At 39.5% G+C, this 13,922-nt stretch overlaps 1 protein-coding gene across 2 annotated transcripts; it reads left to right on the top strand.

The window, feature by feature from the left end:
• Positions 1-608: 608 nt before the first annotated feature.
• On the top strand, positions 609-10,439 carry LOC110487382 (zinc finger protein 239). Of its 2 annotated transcripts, XM_036942400.1 has the most exons (3): positions 609-1,185; positions 7,712-7,852; positions 9,768-10,439. In XM_036942400.1, the coding sequence occupies exons 1-3, from the start codon at positions 747-749 to the stop codon at positions 10,073-10,075; spliced, it is 888 nt and encodes a 295-aa protein (XP_036798295.1). In that variant the 5' UTR covers positions 609-746; the 3' UTR covers positions 10,076-10,439. The 2 variants fall into 2 exon arrangements, with proteins under 2 accessions (XP_036798295.1, XP_021414988.2); XM_021559313.2 differs by lacking the exon at positions 9,768-10,439 and having other exon boundaries at positions 618-1,185; positions 7,712-8,881.
• The last annotated feature ends 3,483 nt before the right edge of the window (positions 10,440-13,922 follow it).

Genomic DNA, 13,922 nt, shown 5'->3' with positions numbered 1-13,922 from the left:
TATATGCTGTTATCTTAGCCAGCCAGCTAACATTAGCTATATGCTGTTATCTTAGCCAGTCAGCTAACATTAGCTATATGCTGTTATCTTAGCCAGCCAGCTAACGCTTAGCCAGCCAGCTAACGTTAGCTATTTAGCCAACTACCTATTAGCCTAACCAGCATAGCCAATCAGCACGGTTATGGTCAGCGAGACCAACTACCGAAGACCAGTTAGAATCCAACTAACAGTAAGCCAAGTTGGAAAAAGTTACAAAACTCCCGTAGTCTAATTCACAGAAAACATGCTGAAAAGTAGTGATGGGGAAACAAAGCTTCCTGAAGCATTGGCTCTTTCCAGCCAATTGTGTAAAAAAAAAAATAGGTTCATTACTCAAGACTTTGAGCGACACTGAATTTAGAACAGACACATTATAATAGATGAAGTCCCGCAAAGTAGCCTTTACGTCATCTATTAAACCACTGGCCGTGTTCGAGAGCATCAAATCCATGCTGCATTGTGGGTAAACTGTGAATGGCTGACAGATTTATAAATAACAACGAGTAGGTAGGTATTTATGACGCAAGCTGATTTGTAAATTAGTCAGTCAGCAGTCAGCAGCCACCTGCACTGTCGGCTGCAATGTCGAACGAGCCCAATACCAAACCAATCAGGTGTTCGACGAAATGATTCTTCAGACGTCATTGATCACGTGCTGCTGATAAAGTGACACTGCTTTGAATTATACCGCTTAGCGACTTCAGTAAATGCCTCATAGCTCCAGTCTCAAACTTAACCCAATTCCTGTTGAAGAAGATAAGGTCTGCTGGATGGAGAAAGAAGCTCTCGTGAAAGAGGAGGAGGAAGAGGAGGCTGTTACAATACAAAAACAAGTAGAGGTCGAGGCTGTTACAGTGAAAGAAGAGAAAGATGTTTCAGTTAAAGAAGAGGAAGATGTTTCAGTTAAAGAAGAGGAAGATGTTTCAGTTAAAGAAGAGGAAGACGCATTCAGAGTGAAAGAGGAGGCATACGACGTTTCAGTGAAAGAAGAGGAGGGGGAGATGACTGTCACGTCGAAAAATGAAGAAGAGGAGGAAACTGGATATCTGGTCCCGGTTTCCCAAACGCATCTTAAGGCATCCAATAGTTCAAACGGTGAACTTAGCCATAATATGGTTTTGAGAAACCGTTCCCTGACTAACACTCGTAAGTACTGTCTTAAAACAGAAGCAAAAAAACTGCAATTGTTGAACTGATGTGTGGTGTTAAAGGGGAAATGTGCAATTGCTACATCCATATTTTTACTTTTATTTATTTATAGCCATTGATTCTTGAAGAATATAACACATGCCTCATGAGCTTAGTTCAACTGTTGTACCCCATCAGATTCCCAAATAAGCTTGTTTTACTCCAATGTTTAGAAACAATGTAACCCAACACGGTATAGCCTCAACATGGTTAACTATAATGTTGTTATCATGGATGTTCAGTCCTTGCATCAATAGGTTTGTCTATGAATTTGAGACTAGTTACATTTCTCCAGCCCCATCCATCATCTTATTACCAACACAGTGGTGGAATTACAGCTTTGTTATTGGTTGAACTGCAGATTGATTGTTGTGGCTTAGTTAATTAGGGCAACCTAGTTTTTAAACCGCAATAAAATGGCTGCCCAGAGTCCTGAGCTGTGTTAGAATACTCATACATATATAGTCTGCTTATTGGCCATAGTATGATATAGTTAGTATGCCAAAAGTTCCCGGATGTCGTACTAAATTTGCCAAAATACGAAGTATACACGCAGTACTTTAGGGCCCATAATGCAATTCTTCAGGAAATGGTTGTGGCTTCAACGGTTTTACATTTGAAGAAATTGGGGGAAAATATACAGCCGAAGTCCAACAAGAGAGCCGATACAAATTAACTGCTTTAAATAATTATGACAAATGTTGAGCAATGTAATAAAGTAATGACTTTTCAAATAAGTTACGTTACACGTTATGTTAGCTACACCATCCTTACAAAACGCATAGCATATCTTTACAGTAGTATGTCGGTATGTTAACTAACTAGCTACCTAACGTTAGTTGGCTACTTGTACATCAAACTTGCCAGTATACTAACTATATTCTAACTAACTACCCAATGTTTATTGACTTGATTAGAGCGCAGAATAACTGATTAATTTAATAACGTTCAACACCCGTTGAATATGTCCAGGTGTCAGTAAACATCTGCAAAAACGCTCAAATTAAATTGTTGCCAGCAGCACAGTTAGTCACAAATGCTCTGGATAACATGAAAACAGCCTATTCAGCGCTGCTAGGGAAAGTAAAATGGTAAGAGTGAGGTTCTCTCTCATGTGTCTAGCAAGCTATCCAACGTTAGCCAGTTAGCTTGGGTGCTTTACTGTCATTGTGAGGTCAGAATGCTTGGATCGACCCTACTCCTCAGCCATATAGTCTTAGTTTACAAACAGTGGCGTTATACGAGCTTATGTTTTGGTTTCTGATGGGGTAATACGGCTGAAACATTTGAGGCATTCATAAGTTAAATTCTTCAAGAATCAATGGTTATATAGTAAATGGGTCTTTCTATAACTGCAAGTGTAAATTTCCTGTGGGGGTCAAATTGTTACAGCTGTTGAAAAGTCATAAATCATAATATTCTGGCAATTATTTTCATGCCATTACATTAAAGGCGAAATATTGTCTTTTCTTAGCAAGGTGTTGCTCAAATAATGTTAGCTGCTAATGCTTATCTCTAGTTAGCGGGCTAGCTAGCTTGCTAAATGTATTAAGAGTAAGAGCAAATGTAGCTAGCTAATGCTGCCTGCTACCAGTGCTGGTGTAGGCCTAGATAAGCATGTTTGTGCAGCGGTATCTTATCAGAGAGGAGTTAGCGAAGTATGAATATGTTGGCCAGCTAGCCGGCTACGTGAAGTAAGCAAACAACATGTAATGCAACATCTAATTAGGGTCAACTGGAAACACTGACCAACACTTTGGTTGTTACCATGTCTTCTTCTCAGAGGTGTATAATCAGACTACACTCATCAGGTGTATTGCTGCCACCTACTGTATGGGGTTGTAAAAAAATAACAAAAAGCAAAAAAATTGGGATTAACAAATCATACTAATTACGTAAAATAAACACAAACCAACTTCACTACCCTGAATTTCAAACAAAAATGGTACTATTCAGATCCCTACACAGGTTCAGGAACCTGGGAGGGGGAACGTCTTCATTCAGTACTCCCTGTAACATTTTGTCTGAAGTCCTGGAGATCCAGAAATCTATTTGCAGCCTTCACAATGATGTCTAGCTTTTTATATGTTTTATTAGTTAATTATTAATGCAATTTATGACTGCCGCAGTGAGGGAAATGCAATTTTGTTCTAGAAACTCCTCCAAGCTAATGTGGAAATTCTAGTTTTGGATTAAGGTTACTAATAATTTATTAATGCAATTTATCACTTGCTCTATAAACACAACAAAGTCCACCTTGTTCACTATTAGTGTGTTGGTAACCTTCAACTGCATTGCAGACTGTGGGACATGAACTACCTTCTCAACTCCTTCAGCTATTTTCACTGCCTCCACATAGGACACCTGCTGGATGGGCCTGATCATCCTAGCTACTGTGACAGCCTTCATCCGTACAGGGAACTCGGGAACGTGATTCCCATCACAATTACAACATGCTTCATGTGACTATGAACACACAGAAACGTGAAAACCCGAAACAGTCCCGTGTGGCACAAACACTGACACAGGAAACAATCACCCACAAAATACCCAAAGAACATGGCTGCCTAAATATGGTTCCCAATCAGAGACAATGATAAACACCTGCCTCTGATTGAGAACCAATCCAGGCAACCATAGACTTATATAAACACCTAAAATGAACACAACCCCATAAATCTACAAAAAAAACCCTAGACAGTACAAACACCCTAGATGAGACAAAAACCAACTTGGTGGTGATCTAACATAATCATATGTTGTGTTTTCGCTGTAAAGCGTTTTTTAAATCGGACATGATGGGTAGATTAACAAGATGTTTATCTTTCATTTGCTGTATTGGACTTGTTAATGTGTGAAAGTTACATATTTCTGAATTTCACACGCTGCCTTTTCAGCGGAATGTTGTCGGTGTTCCGCTAGCGGAACCCCTGCCCCAGAAAGCTTTCTCCTTTTGCGCTGTTGACACACAATCGGTATCATACCGCTCCTGGCCACTCGAACCGATTCCACTTTACCCAATTCATCCTTCACCATCTTTGAGACCATTAACAGGTCACCCACAAAAACATCCTTGCTGATGATTCCCACTCCGATCCTAAACTGCTGTTCATTACCAACTTTAGCCCTTTTCACTCCACTGTTCTTCACCATCGTCCATGCAGTCTCAACAACTGTACTAACGCCAAGGAAATTCCACAATGCTTCCTCCATTGCTCCTCCAGTCTTCCCTGGACTCCCTCGCTCTTTGCTGTGAGAGTTTGTGTTTTCAAAGTAGCATCTATATTGTTGTCATTCCATCTATATTCTTCTCATTCCAGCACATCTGTTCCTTCACCAACTTGTTATCCCTTTCGTCTGCACTACTTGCTGTCATTTCCCTTCCTGATTTTCTTCTCTTGGATGTCTCCACAACGCTCCTACTCTGTCAGTAATTCCTCCCTGGTTTATTAATTGGTAGTCAAACCACAATATATTCAAGGTGCTGCACATTCTATTCCAAATCTAGAATTAGAATCGTCATTATGTTCCATGATTTCAACAGTTCACCAGTTAACTATGCCTATAATGTGGACACCAAGGATGTGGATAACAAGGAACTTGAAGCTTTCAAATGCTCCACTACAACCCCTTCGATGAGAATGGGGGCGTGCTCAGTGTTTAGTCCCAGGGTCCTCAGCTTAGTGATGAGCTTTGAGGGTACTATGGTGTTGAACGCTGAGCTGTAGTCGATGAATAGGATTCTCACATGGGTGTTCCTTTTGTCCAGGTGGGAAAGGGCAGTGTGGAGTGCGATAGAGATTGCATCATCTGTGGATCTGTTGGGGCGGTATGCAAATTGGAGTGGGTCTAGGGTTTCTGGGATAATGGTGTTGATGTGAGCCACGACCAGCCTTTCAAAGCACTTCATGGCCTTAGACGTGAATGCTACGGGTTGGTAGTCATTTAGGCAGGTTACCTTAGTCCCTGTGCCCAAAAACACTATGGTGGTCTGCTTGAAACATCTTGGTATTACAGACTCCGACAGGGGATGAAAATGTCAGTGAAGACCCTTGCCAGTTGGTCAGCGCATGCTTGGAGTACATGTCCTGGTAATCCGTTTGGCCCTGTGGCTTTGTGAATGTTAACCTGTTTTAAAGGTCTTGCTCACATCGGCAGCGGAGAGCGTGATCACAAAGTCGTCCAGAAAAGCTGATGCTGTCATGCATGTTTCAGTGTTACTTTCCTCGAAGCGAGCATAGAAGTAATTTAGCTTGTCTTGTAGGCTCGTGTCACTGGGCAGCTATCGGCTGTGCTTCTCTTTGTTGTCTGTAATAGTTTGCAAGCCCTGCCTCATCTGACGAGGGTCGGCGCCAGTGTTCAAGGGGTATATCAATCGCCCCGGGGTAGCAGTAATACGTTGAGAGATTGTCCGCAAAGTGTTACTCCTCCCATAGGTGGCTCATTATTGGGATTCATTGCTGATTCCTACCTGTAGCTCACTATTAAGTGTCTAGTGATACAGGTTAAGGGCCCTGTTGGAGGTTGGTAGTTGAGTCGAGGGAACAAGCAGGGTTGGATACGGCCATGTTATTATACCACACAGTCTCTGTGGTTCATTTGAACCCTGTTCCTGGGAATTTGATTTGACTACAAATCGTCCCAGTCTGTTACCACAGAAGGGATCCGTTTGTCCCATTTCCAGCAAGGTTACGAGAAGCTTTGTCATTTCCAGAGTCAGTTTATTTTGGTACTGTCCATATGTAGCTTGTTTTTGGTCACAGAATGTCTGAATAAGTGCAACATTTTACCTGGAGCTAACTATGCAGAGCGTAGCGCATGTCTAATGACTTTAGCTTCCCTCCAGGCCTGAGGACACACGCTCTCTACTAGGCTTAAATTAAAGATCTGGAAAATAGGAGTGGCAATATCGTCCGCTATTATCCTCTGTAATTTTCCATCTAGATTGTCAGACCCCGGTGGCTTGACATTGTTGATAGACAACAATATTTTTTTCACCTCTTCCACACTGACTTTACGGAATTCTAAATTACAATGCTTGTCTTTCAATTGGTCAGATATACTTGGATGTGTAGTGTCAGCATTTGTTGCTGGTATGTCATGCCTAAGTTTGCTAATCTTGCCAATGAAAAAATCATAAAAGTAGTGGGCTTTGATGAATGAGCCATCTGAGTCAGTTAATGATGAAGCAGAGTTTGTCTTTTTTCCCAAAATTGTCATTTATCTTTGTTTCATTGTGTCGTTTTTCTTCTTTTTATTCAGTTTAGTCACATGCTTTCTCAATTTGCAGGATGTTTGCCAATCAGTTATTTTTCCCTCATCCTTCTCAACCATACCATTTTTCAACTCCTCATCAATCCACTGGAATTTATCAGTTTTTACAGTCATTTTCTTAATGGGTGCATGCTCATTAGTAACTAGAATAAGCAATTTCATAAATGCGTGCAACGTCTGGTTGCTCCTCATTACACACCACAGAGCAGCAAATATTCTTTACATCATCAACCATAGGAATCCCCCGTTTTATTAAATAATTGAGATGCACAAATGACTCGAGGGAACCAGAGATCAAGATAGCCTAACCATAAGAAAAAAACTCTTCCTTAGCATTCTCCTCACGCTGCTGCTGGCCTTCGTAAATTCTGACATTATGCTCCTGAAGTTTCCAGTAATAGGCTACAACGGCAGTCTGCAACGTTTTCCATTTGTAGTGCAAATTTATCTGACCATTTCTACTGATCTGCTGCCAGTTATGATTTTCATATTCACATTTTACTGGAACAGTTTCATTTAATTTATAATAGTAATTATAATAGTCTTTGTATCTCATATTCATTATCTGTGATTAATCTATATTCAATATAAATCGAAAAAATTATCCAAATCTAAATAACTTTTATTGCCATTGCCAACTATGTAAAAAATAGCCTACATAAAGCCAACAAATAAAAACATCTAGAAAATATCCAGATAAAAATAAATCACTTTGGCTGCTTATGGCCTGTCTACATTAGTTGATACACTGTTTCAAGTTCTATCACCTGTCGGTCCGAGACTTGATAGTAGGAAACTCCTCCATGCTGATGCGGAAACTGCTAGTTATACCAATACCATAGACCTACTGTAGGACCTAACAACATAGACCTACTGTAGGACCCATAACTTCACCTAACAAAAACATAGACCTACAGAAAGGTGCCTATATTGGAGACCAAAAGTTGTCTGGCACAGCTGCTTAGGATTTCAACAACTTTAAAAATGTATTTCTAGCATACAATTGTCGATATTGCTACTAATGTGAAAACAAGACAAAATATGACTGTTGTTCACTTGACTGTCTTAAGACAAATGTCAAATAATTAACATTCATTACAGACGTCATTGTTTGTACAACATCATGGCTACGCTGTTGGCATCACCTTTTTACAGTGGATTTTTGCTGTTGTGGGCCTTAAACCATCTGTCTGACTTTTTGCTCACACAGGAGAGAGACGTGACTATCCTGGATCCTCTGGGGGGCCTCAACAACATGATGATGACGAGGCAGAGCAGAGTCTCTCCACGTCGAAACACCAGCAGAGACCCACAGGGAAGAAATCTCATTGCTGCTCCGACTGTGGGAAAGGTTGCAAATCTTCATCAGAACTTAAAATACACCAGAGAACACACACCGGGGAGAAACCTTATAGCTGCTCTAACTGCGGGAAGAGTTTCGTAAGATCAGATACCCTAAAAATACACATGAGAATTCACACAGGAGAGAAACCTTATAGCTGCTCTAACTGCAGGAATAGTTTCTTAAGATCAGATTTACTAAAAATACACATGAGAATTCACACCGGAGAGAAACCAAATATCTGTGATCAATGTGGGAAGAATTTTACTACATCAAGCCATCTGGTTGTACACCAGAGATCACACACAGGAGAGAAGCCTTATAGCTGTGATCAATGTGGGAAGAGTTTTCCAACATCTGGCCAGCTGACTTCACACCAGAGAACACACACAGGAGAGAAACCTTATTTTTGTAATCAATGTAGGAAGAGTTTTACTACATCTAGCCAGCTGGCTTCACACCAGAGAACACACACAGGAGAGAAACCGCATAGCTGTGATCAATGTGACAAGAGATACTCTGATAAAAGATGTCTGATCAAACATCAGAAAATACATACATGAAGAAGTTGTTTCATGATATCAATGAAATGTCACAACGTAGAATGTTTTAACATTGTAGTAGGAATATTTTAATGATGTTACAATTTAGAATGTTTTAACATTGTAGTAGGAGTATTTTAATGATGTCACAATGTAGAATGTTTTAACATTGTAGTAGGAGTATTTTAATGATGTTCTACCTTATCGTTTGCCCTGTTCAATTGATTGCAGCATGATATGGATATTAGCCTCAGGGGAAAATCCAGGCTCTGAATTGAAAGAACATTATTTAACAAAAAATGAATAACAAAAAAAGAGCTGTGTTACACTTACTGTGTTACACAAAATGCAGGACTTCAAAATGTAGCTAGCTGTTTTCTACAAGTTTATAAAGCTGCTTGTTTAAAAAAATACATGTAATATGATAATTGTTGCAGATGTTTGTGTATATACACACATGAAAGCAGTATAATAAATTGGTCTATAATCAATTTTATTAACAATCTGACATCACTCCAGTATTTCTTGACAACATTCAAGTGCTAATTGTTTTTATTCCACTACTGAAGAAGCATGACTCAAATCACCTCATATTTCAAACATCCAGCCTGACAAAAGATACGTTTTATTATTCCATGCCTCAACATTAAGTGAAGTATTACCAATACAAATTAACAAAGGGGTGTACATTTGGTTTTGATTTTCATATTTACAATTAGTAATCATAATTATTTTTGCAACCAGCTGACCATTTTTGGGTACAATTATATTGACAATGTTGCCCTGCTTTTAGAATATCAGGATTCATTCTCAGATGTGCCAAACCAAATGTATGACATTGGGGACTGGGCCCGTTCCAACAACATGCCTATCGAGTGAACCCTGAAAAGAGAGAGAAGTTAGGTGGAAAGTTACTACGGATATTGCAGGAGTTGGTTGCTGATTGTCTCAAGGGTGGGCAGTCAGCAAGTTCTGCGTTTAGCCAGTGCTTTGCCAGGGATCACAATTTATTTTGACTGTACGTATTTTTTGTTCATATTATTTAGAAATACGTGTTTTTTCACTATGTTTATATTGTAAAAGCATTGTAGTTGATTATGTGAAATGGAAGTTTTCTGTTGGGTGTGAACAAACTACCATTTATGTTTTGAGGTTGGACTTTAGCTCGTTAGTCTACAATCATCAATGTTACTACTAATGTGAAAACAAGGCAAATATGACTATTCTTGCTCATTATAAGATAATTGCCAAATAATTGTAACATTCATTACAGACATCAATTGTTGTACAACATCATGGTTACTCTCTTGGCCTCACCTTTCTTTTACAGTGGTTTTCCGCTGTTGTGGGCCTTTAATCATCTGACTTTGTTGTTCACACAGGAGAGAGACGGGACTATTGTGGATCCTCTGGGGAGCCTCAACAATCTCATGATGCTGAAGAGGCTGAGAAGAGCCTCTCCAGATCAAAACACCTGCAGAGATCCACAGGGAAGAGAACTCGCTGCTGCTCTGACTGTGGGAAGAGATTCACCTCATCAGGCATTAAAATTAATCAGAGAACACACACAGGAGAGAAATCTTATAGCTGTTATCAATGTGGGAGGAGTTTTACTACATCTAGCGGTCTGACAGTACACCAGAGAACACACACAGGAGAGAAATCTTATAGCTGTGACCAGAGAACCTGATAAAAGATCTCTGATCAAATATTAGAAAATACATACATGGAGTTGTTTCATGATTTCAATGAATGTCACAATTTAGAATGTTTTAACATTGTAGTAGGAGTATTTGAATGATTTCACAATGTAGAAGCCTAAACGTTTTCCCCCTTATGAATTGATTTCAACATGATATGGATATTAGCCCCAGGTGAAAATTGCAGGCTCTGAAATGGAAGAGTACTATTAAACTACTAAACCAAAGAAGATTTCAAATCAAATGTATTTATATACCCCTTCTTACATCAGCTGATATCTCAAAGTGCTGTACAGAACCCCATCCTAAAACCCCAAACAGTTGTTACTTTGGTCCCAGCTCTCTGCAGGTCGTTCACTAGGTCCCCCTGTGTGGTTCTCGGGTTTTTGCTCACCGTTCTTGTGATCATTTTGACCCCACGGGGTGAGATCTTGCGTGGAGCCCTAGATCGAGGGAGATTATCAGTGGTCTTGTATGTCTTCCATTTCCTAATAATTGCTCCCACAGTTGATTTCTTCAAACCAAGCTGCTTACCTATTTCAGATTCAGTCTTCCCAGCCTGGTGCAGGTCTAGAATTTTGTTTCTGGTGTCCTTTGACAGCTCTTTGGTCTTGGCCATAGTGAAGTTTGGAGTGTGACTGTTTGGGGTTGTGGACAGATGTCTTTTATACTGATAACAAGTTCAAACAGGTGCTGTTAATACAGGTAACAAGTGGAGGACAGAAGAGCCTCTTAAATAAGAAGTTGCAGGTCTGTGAGAGCCAGAAATTCTGCCTGTTTGTATGTGACCAAATACTTATTTTCCACCATAATTTGCAAATAAATTCATTAAAAATCCTACAATGTGATTTTCTGGATTTTTTATTTCTCATTTTGTCTGTCATAGTTGAAGTGTACCTATGATGGAAATTACAGGCCTCTCTCATCTTTTTAAGTGGGAGAACTTTTGGTGGCTGTCTGAATACTTTTTTGCCCCACTGTATGCCATTGGATGAGGTAATGTTTTTGGTTCTAAGTGGTACCAAGAACGAGATAAGAGCTTTGGTTTAGGAGACCAAACTGAACGATAATTTATAGCTAATGCTATAAATTATGGGATACTCATTTTTCTCGTAAAAGGTTATTTGTATAATGTTCCTAAGATCTGTTATTCGTCATGTGAGTTTTGATGGGTGTGTCTTGGCTATAAATGATACCAAGGACTGTTTTGTAAGCACTCTCAGAGAATTAATTCAATTTATGACACTGAATTGATCTGAGAGTCAGAGGGCTATGGTGAAGCTCATATATTATTAAAATATGGACTTTATGATAACTCTGACTTGTGTGTGGTTTGCTCTCTCATGATGTGGTAATACAGGAAATTTCCACGACACCAGATATATACTACATCCATAACTAGTGGTTTCCTCATTAGCAGGGAGGTGTTTCTGCAACCAAATTGCTCTCGTTCCGCAATTTTAACAACACAGAAAGGGGCCTGTATTGGAGACCACACTGCTTAGAGTTTCAACAACATGAATAACGTATTTCTAGTCTACAATCTTAATGTTACTACTAATGAAATTTTAGACAAAATATGACTTGTTGCTCATTTTAAGACAATTGTCAAATAATTTTAACATTCATTACATACATCAATTGTTGTACAACATCATGGCTATGCTGTTGGCATCACCTTTTACAGTGGATTTCCGCTGTTGTGGGCCTTTAATCAACTGTCTGACGTTGTTGTTCACACAGGAGAGATACGGGACTATAGTGGCTCCTCTGGGGAGCCTCAAGAACCTCGTGATGCTGAAGAGGCAGAGAAGAGTCTCTCCAGATCAGAACACCTCAAGAAACACCAGCAGAGACCCACGGGGAAGAGAATTCACTGCTGCTCTGACTGTGGGAAGAGATTCACCTCATCAGGCATTAAAATTCATCAGAGAACACACACAGGAGAGAGACCTTATAACTGTGTTCAATGTGGGAAGAGTTTTACTCAGTCAACCAGCCTGATATCACACCAGAGAATACACACAGGAGAGAAACCTTGTAGCTGTGGTCAATGTGGGAAGAGTTTTGGTCAATCTTGCCATCTGACATTACACCAGAGAATACACACAGGAGAGAGACCTTATAGCTGTGGTCAATGTGGGAAGAGATGTACTACATCTGGCCGGCTGACATTACACCAGAGAACACACACAGGAGAGAATCTTTACAGTTGTGGTCAATGTGGGAAGAATTTTGGTTGATCTTTCCATCTGACTCTACACCAGAGAAATCTTATAGCTGTGGTCAATGTGGGAAGGGTTTTGGTCAATCTGGCCAGCTGACATCACACCAGAGAATACACACAGGAGAGAGACCTTATAGCTGTGGTCAATGTGGGAAGAGTTTTACTACATCTGGCTCTCTGACTCTACACCAGAGAATACACACAGGAGAGAAATCTTATAGTTGTGGTCAAATTGGGAGGAGTTTTGGTCAATTTGGCCAGCTGACAATACACAAGAGACCACACACAGGAGAGAATCCTTTCAGCTATGAACAATGTGGGAAGAGATGTACTACATCTGGCTCTCTGACTCTACAAAAGAGAACACACACAGGATTGAAACCTTATAGCTGTGGTCAATGTGGGAAGAGTTTTGGTCAATCTTGCTCTCTGATCAATGTTACAAGAGATACTCTGATAAAAGATCTCTGATCAAATATCAGACAATACATTCATGAAGGAGTTATTTCGTGATATCAGTGAATTTATGTCACAAGGTAGAATGTTTTAACATTGTAGTATGAGTATTTTAAGGAATTTCACATTGTAGAACCCTAAACGTTTGCCCCATTCAATTGATTTCAACATGATATGGATATTAGCCTTGGGAAAAATCCAGGCTCTGAATTGAAAGAGTACTATTTATGTGATTTAACAAAAAGTGACTAACACAAAAAGAGCTGTGTTACACTTACCATGTTGGTGACCCACTTGAATCAAAATGCAAAAGTTCAAAATGTGGCCAGCTGTTTTCTACAAATTGTCCTCTAACCAGTGATGTTAACATTAGTCCCAGATGTCGTGTTAGTTTTAACAGGACGTGAAACCTCATCTCCCTCCTGTCACACAATTGATTTCAACATGATATTGATGAGTGATGACAAATAAGTGTTGTGTTCCTTTGTTTAGCGACCCCTACATTTAAATGCATCACTCCAAAATGTAGCTGACTGTCTTCTGCAGGTTGTCCTCTAACCAGTGAGGTAAAAGATATCTCCCATTTCCAGGTGTTTTGTTTAGTTGTGTTAGTTCCAACAGCACATACAACCTGATTTCCCCCCTAATCGATATCAGTGATTTATTTCTACTTGTCAAAACAACAGCGTTTTTGGTTCTTCTGCAGTTAATAAGGTGCTTGGTTGTTTTTTTAAATACGATTATTGTGGCAGATGTTTGTGTATATAGTACATTTTATGTTTTCAATTTATCACAAACTGCTTTTGCATTTGGACTATTGATTTGGACACGTTAAGACTGTGACATTGGGGCTATCCCACCTAGAAAAATGTTATTGAAAATAAGACTATGCCCAATCTACAATATAAGTTTGGTTTTAGTTGAAAGTGAAAGTTGAAAAGAAGACAATTTAATTTCAATGTACTTGCAGCCTATACACATGAACGCAGTATAATAAATCTATAATCAGTTTTAGGGACAGGGGTCCAGCTAGTTATACACATGGACGCAGTATAATGAATTGAGTCTATAATCAGTTTAGGGACAGGAGTCCCGGTAGTCATGGTAATATGGATCCGCTAGAGGGACAACTTCCTTTTGGAATAATTCATCAT

The sequence above is a fragment of the Oncorhynchus mykiss genome, chromosome 13 (assembly GCF_013265735.2).
Source record: "Oncorhynchus mykiss isolate Arlee chromosome 13, USDA_OmykA_1.1, whole genome shotgun sequence".
NCBI lineage: Eukaryota > Metazoa > Chordata > Actinopteri > Salmoniformes > Salmonidae > Oncorhynchus > Oncorhynchus mykiss.
This window is presented reverse-complemented; position numbering and strand designations above follow the sequence as displayed.

Bases quoted from the DNA above. Each gene is read 5' to 3' on its own strand.
- LOC110487382 (XM_021559313.2), top strand. From the start codon at position 747: ATGCCTCATAGCTCCAGTCTCAAACTTAACCCAATTCCTGTTGAAGAA. The intron at 1,186-7,711 runs GTAAGTACTGTC...TTGCTCACACAG, and splicing joins CCGTTCCCTGACTAACACTC to GAGAGAGACGTGACTATCCT.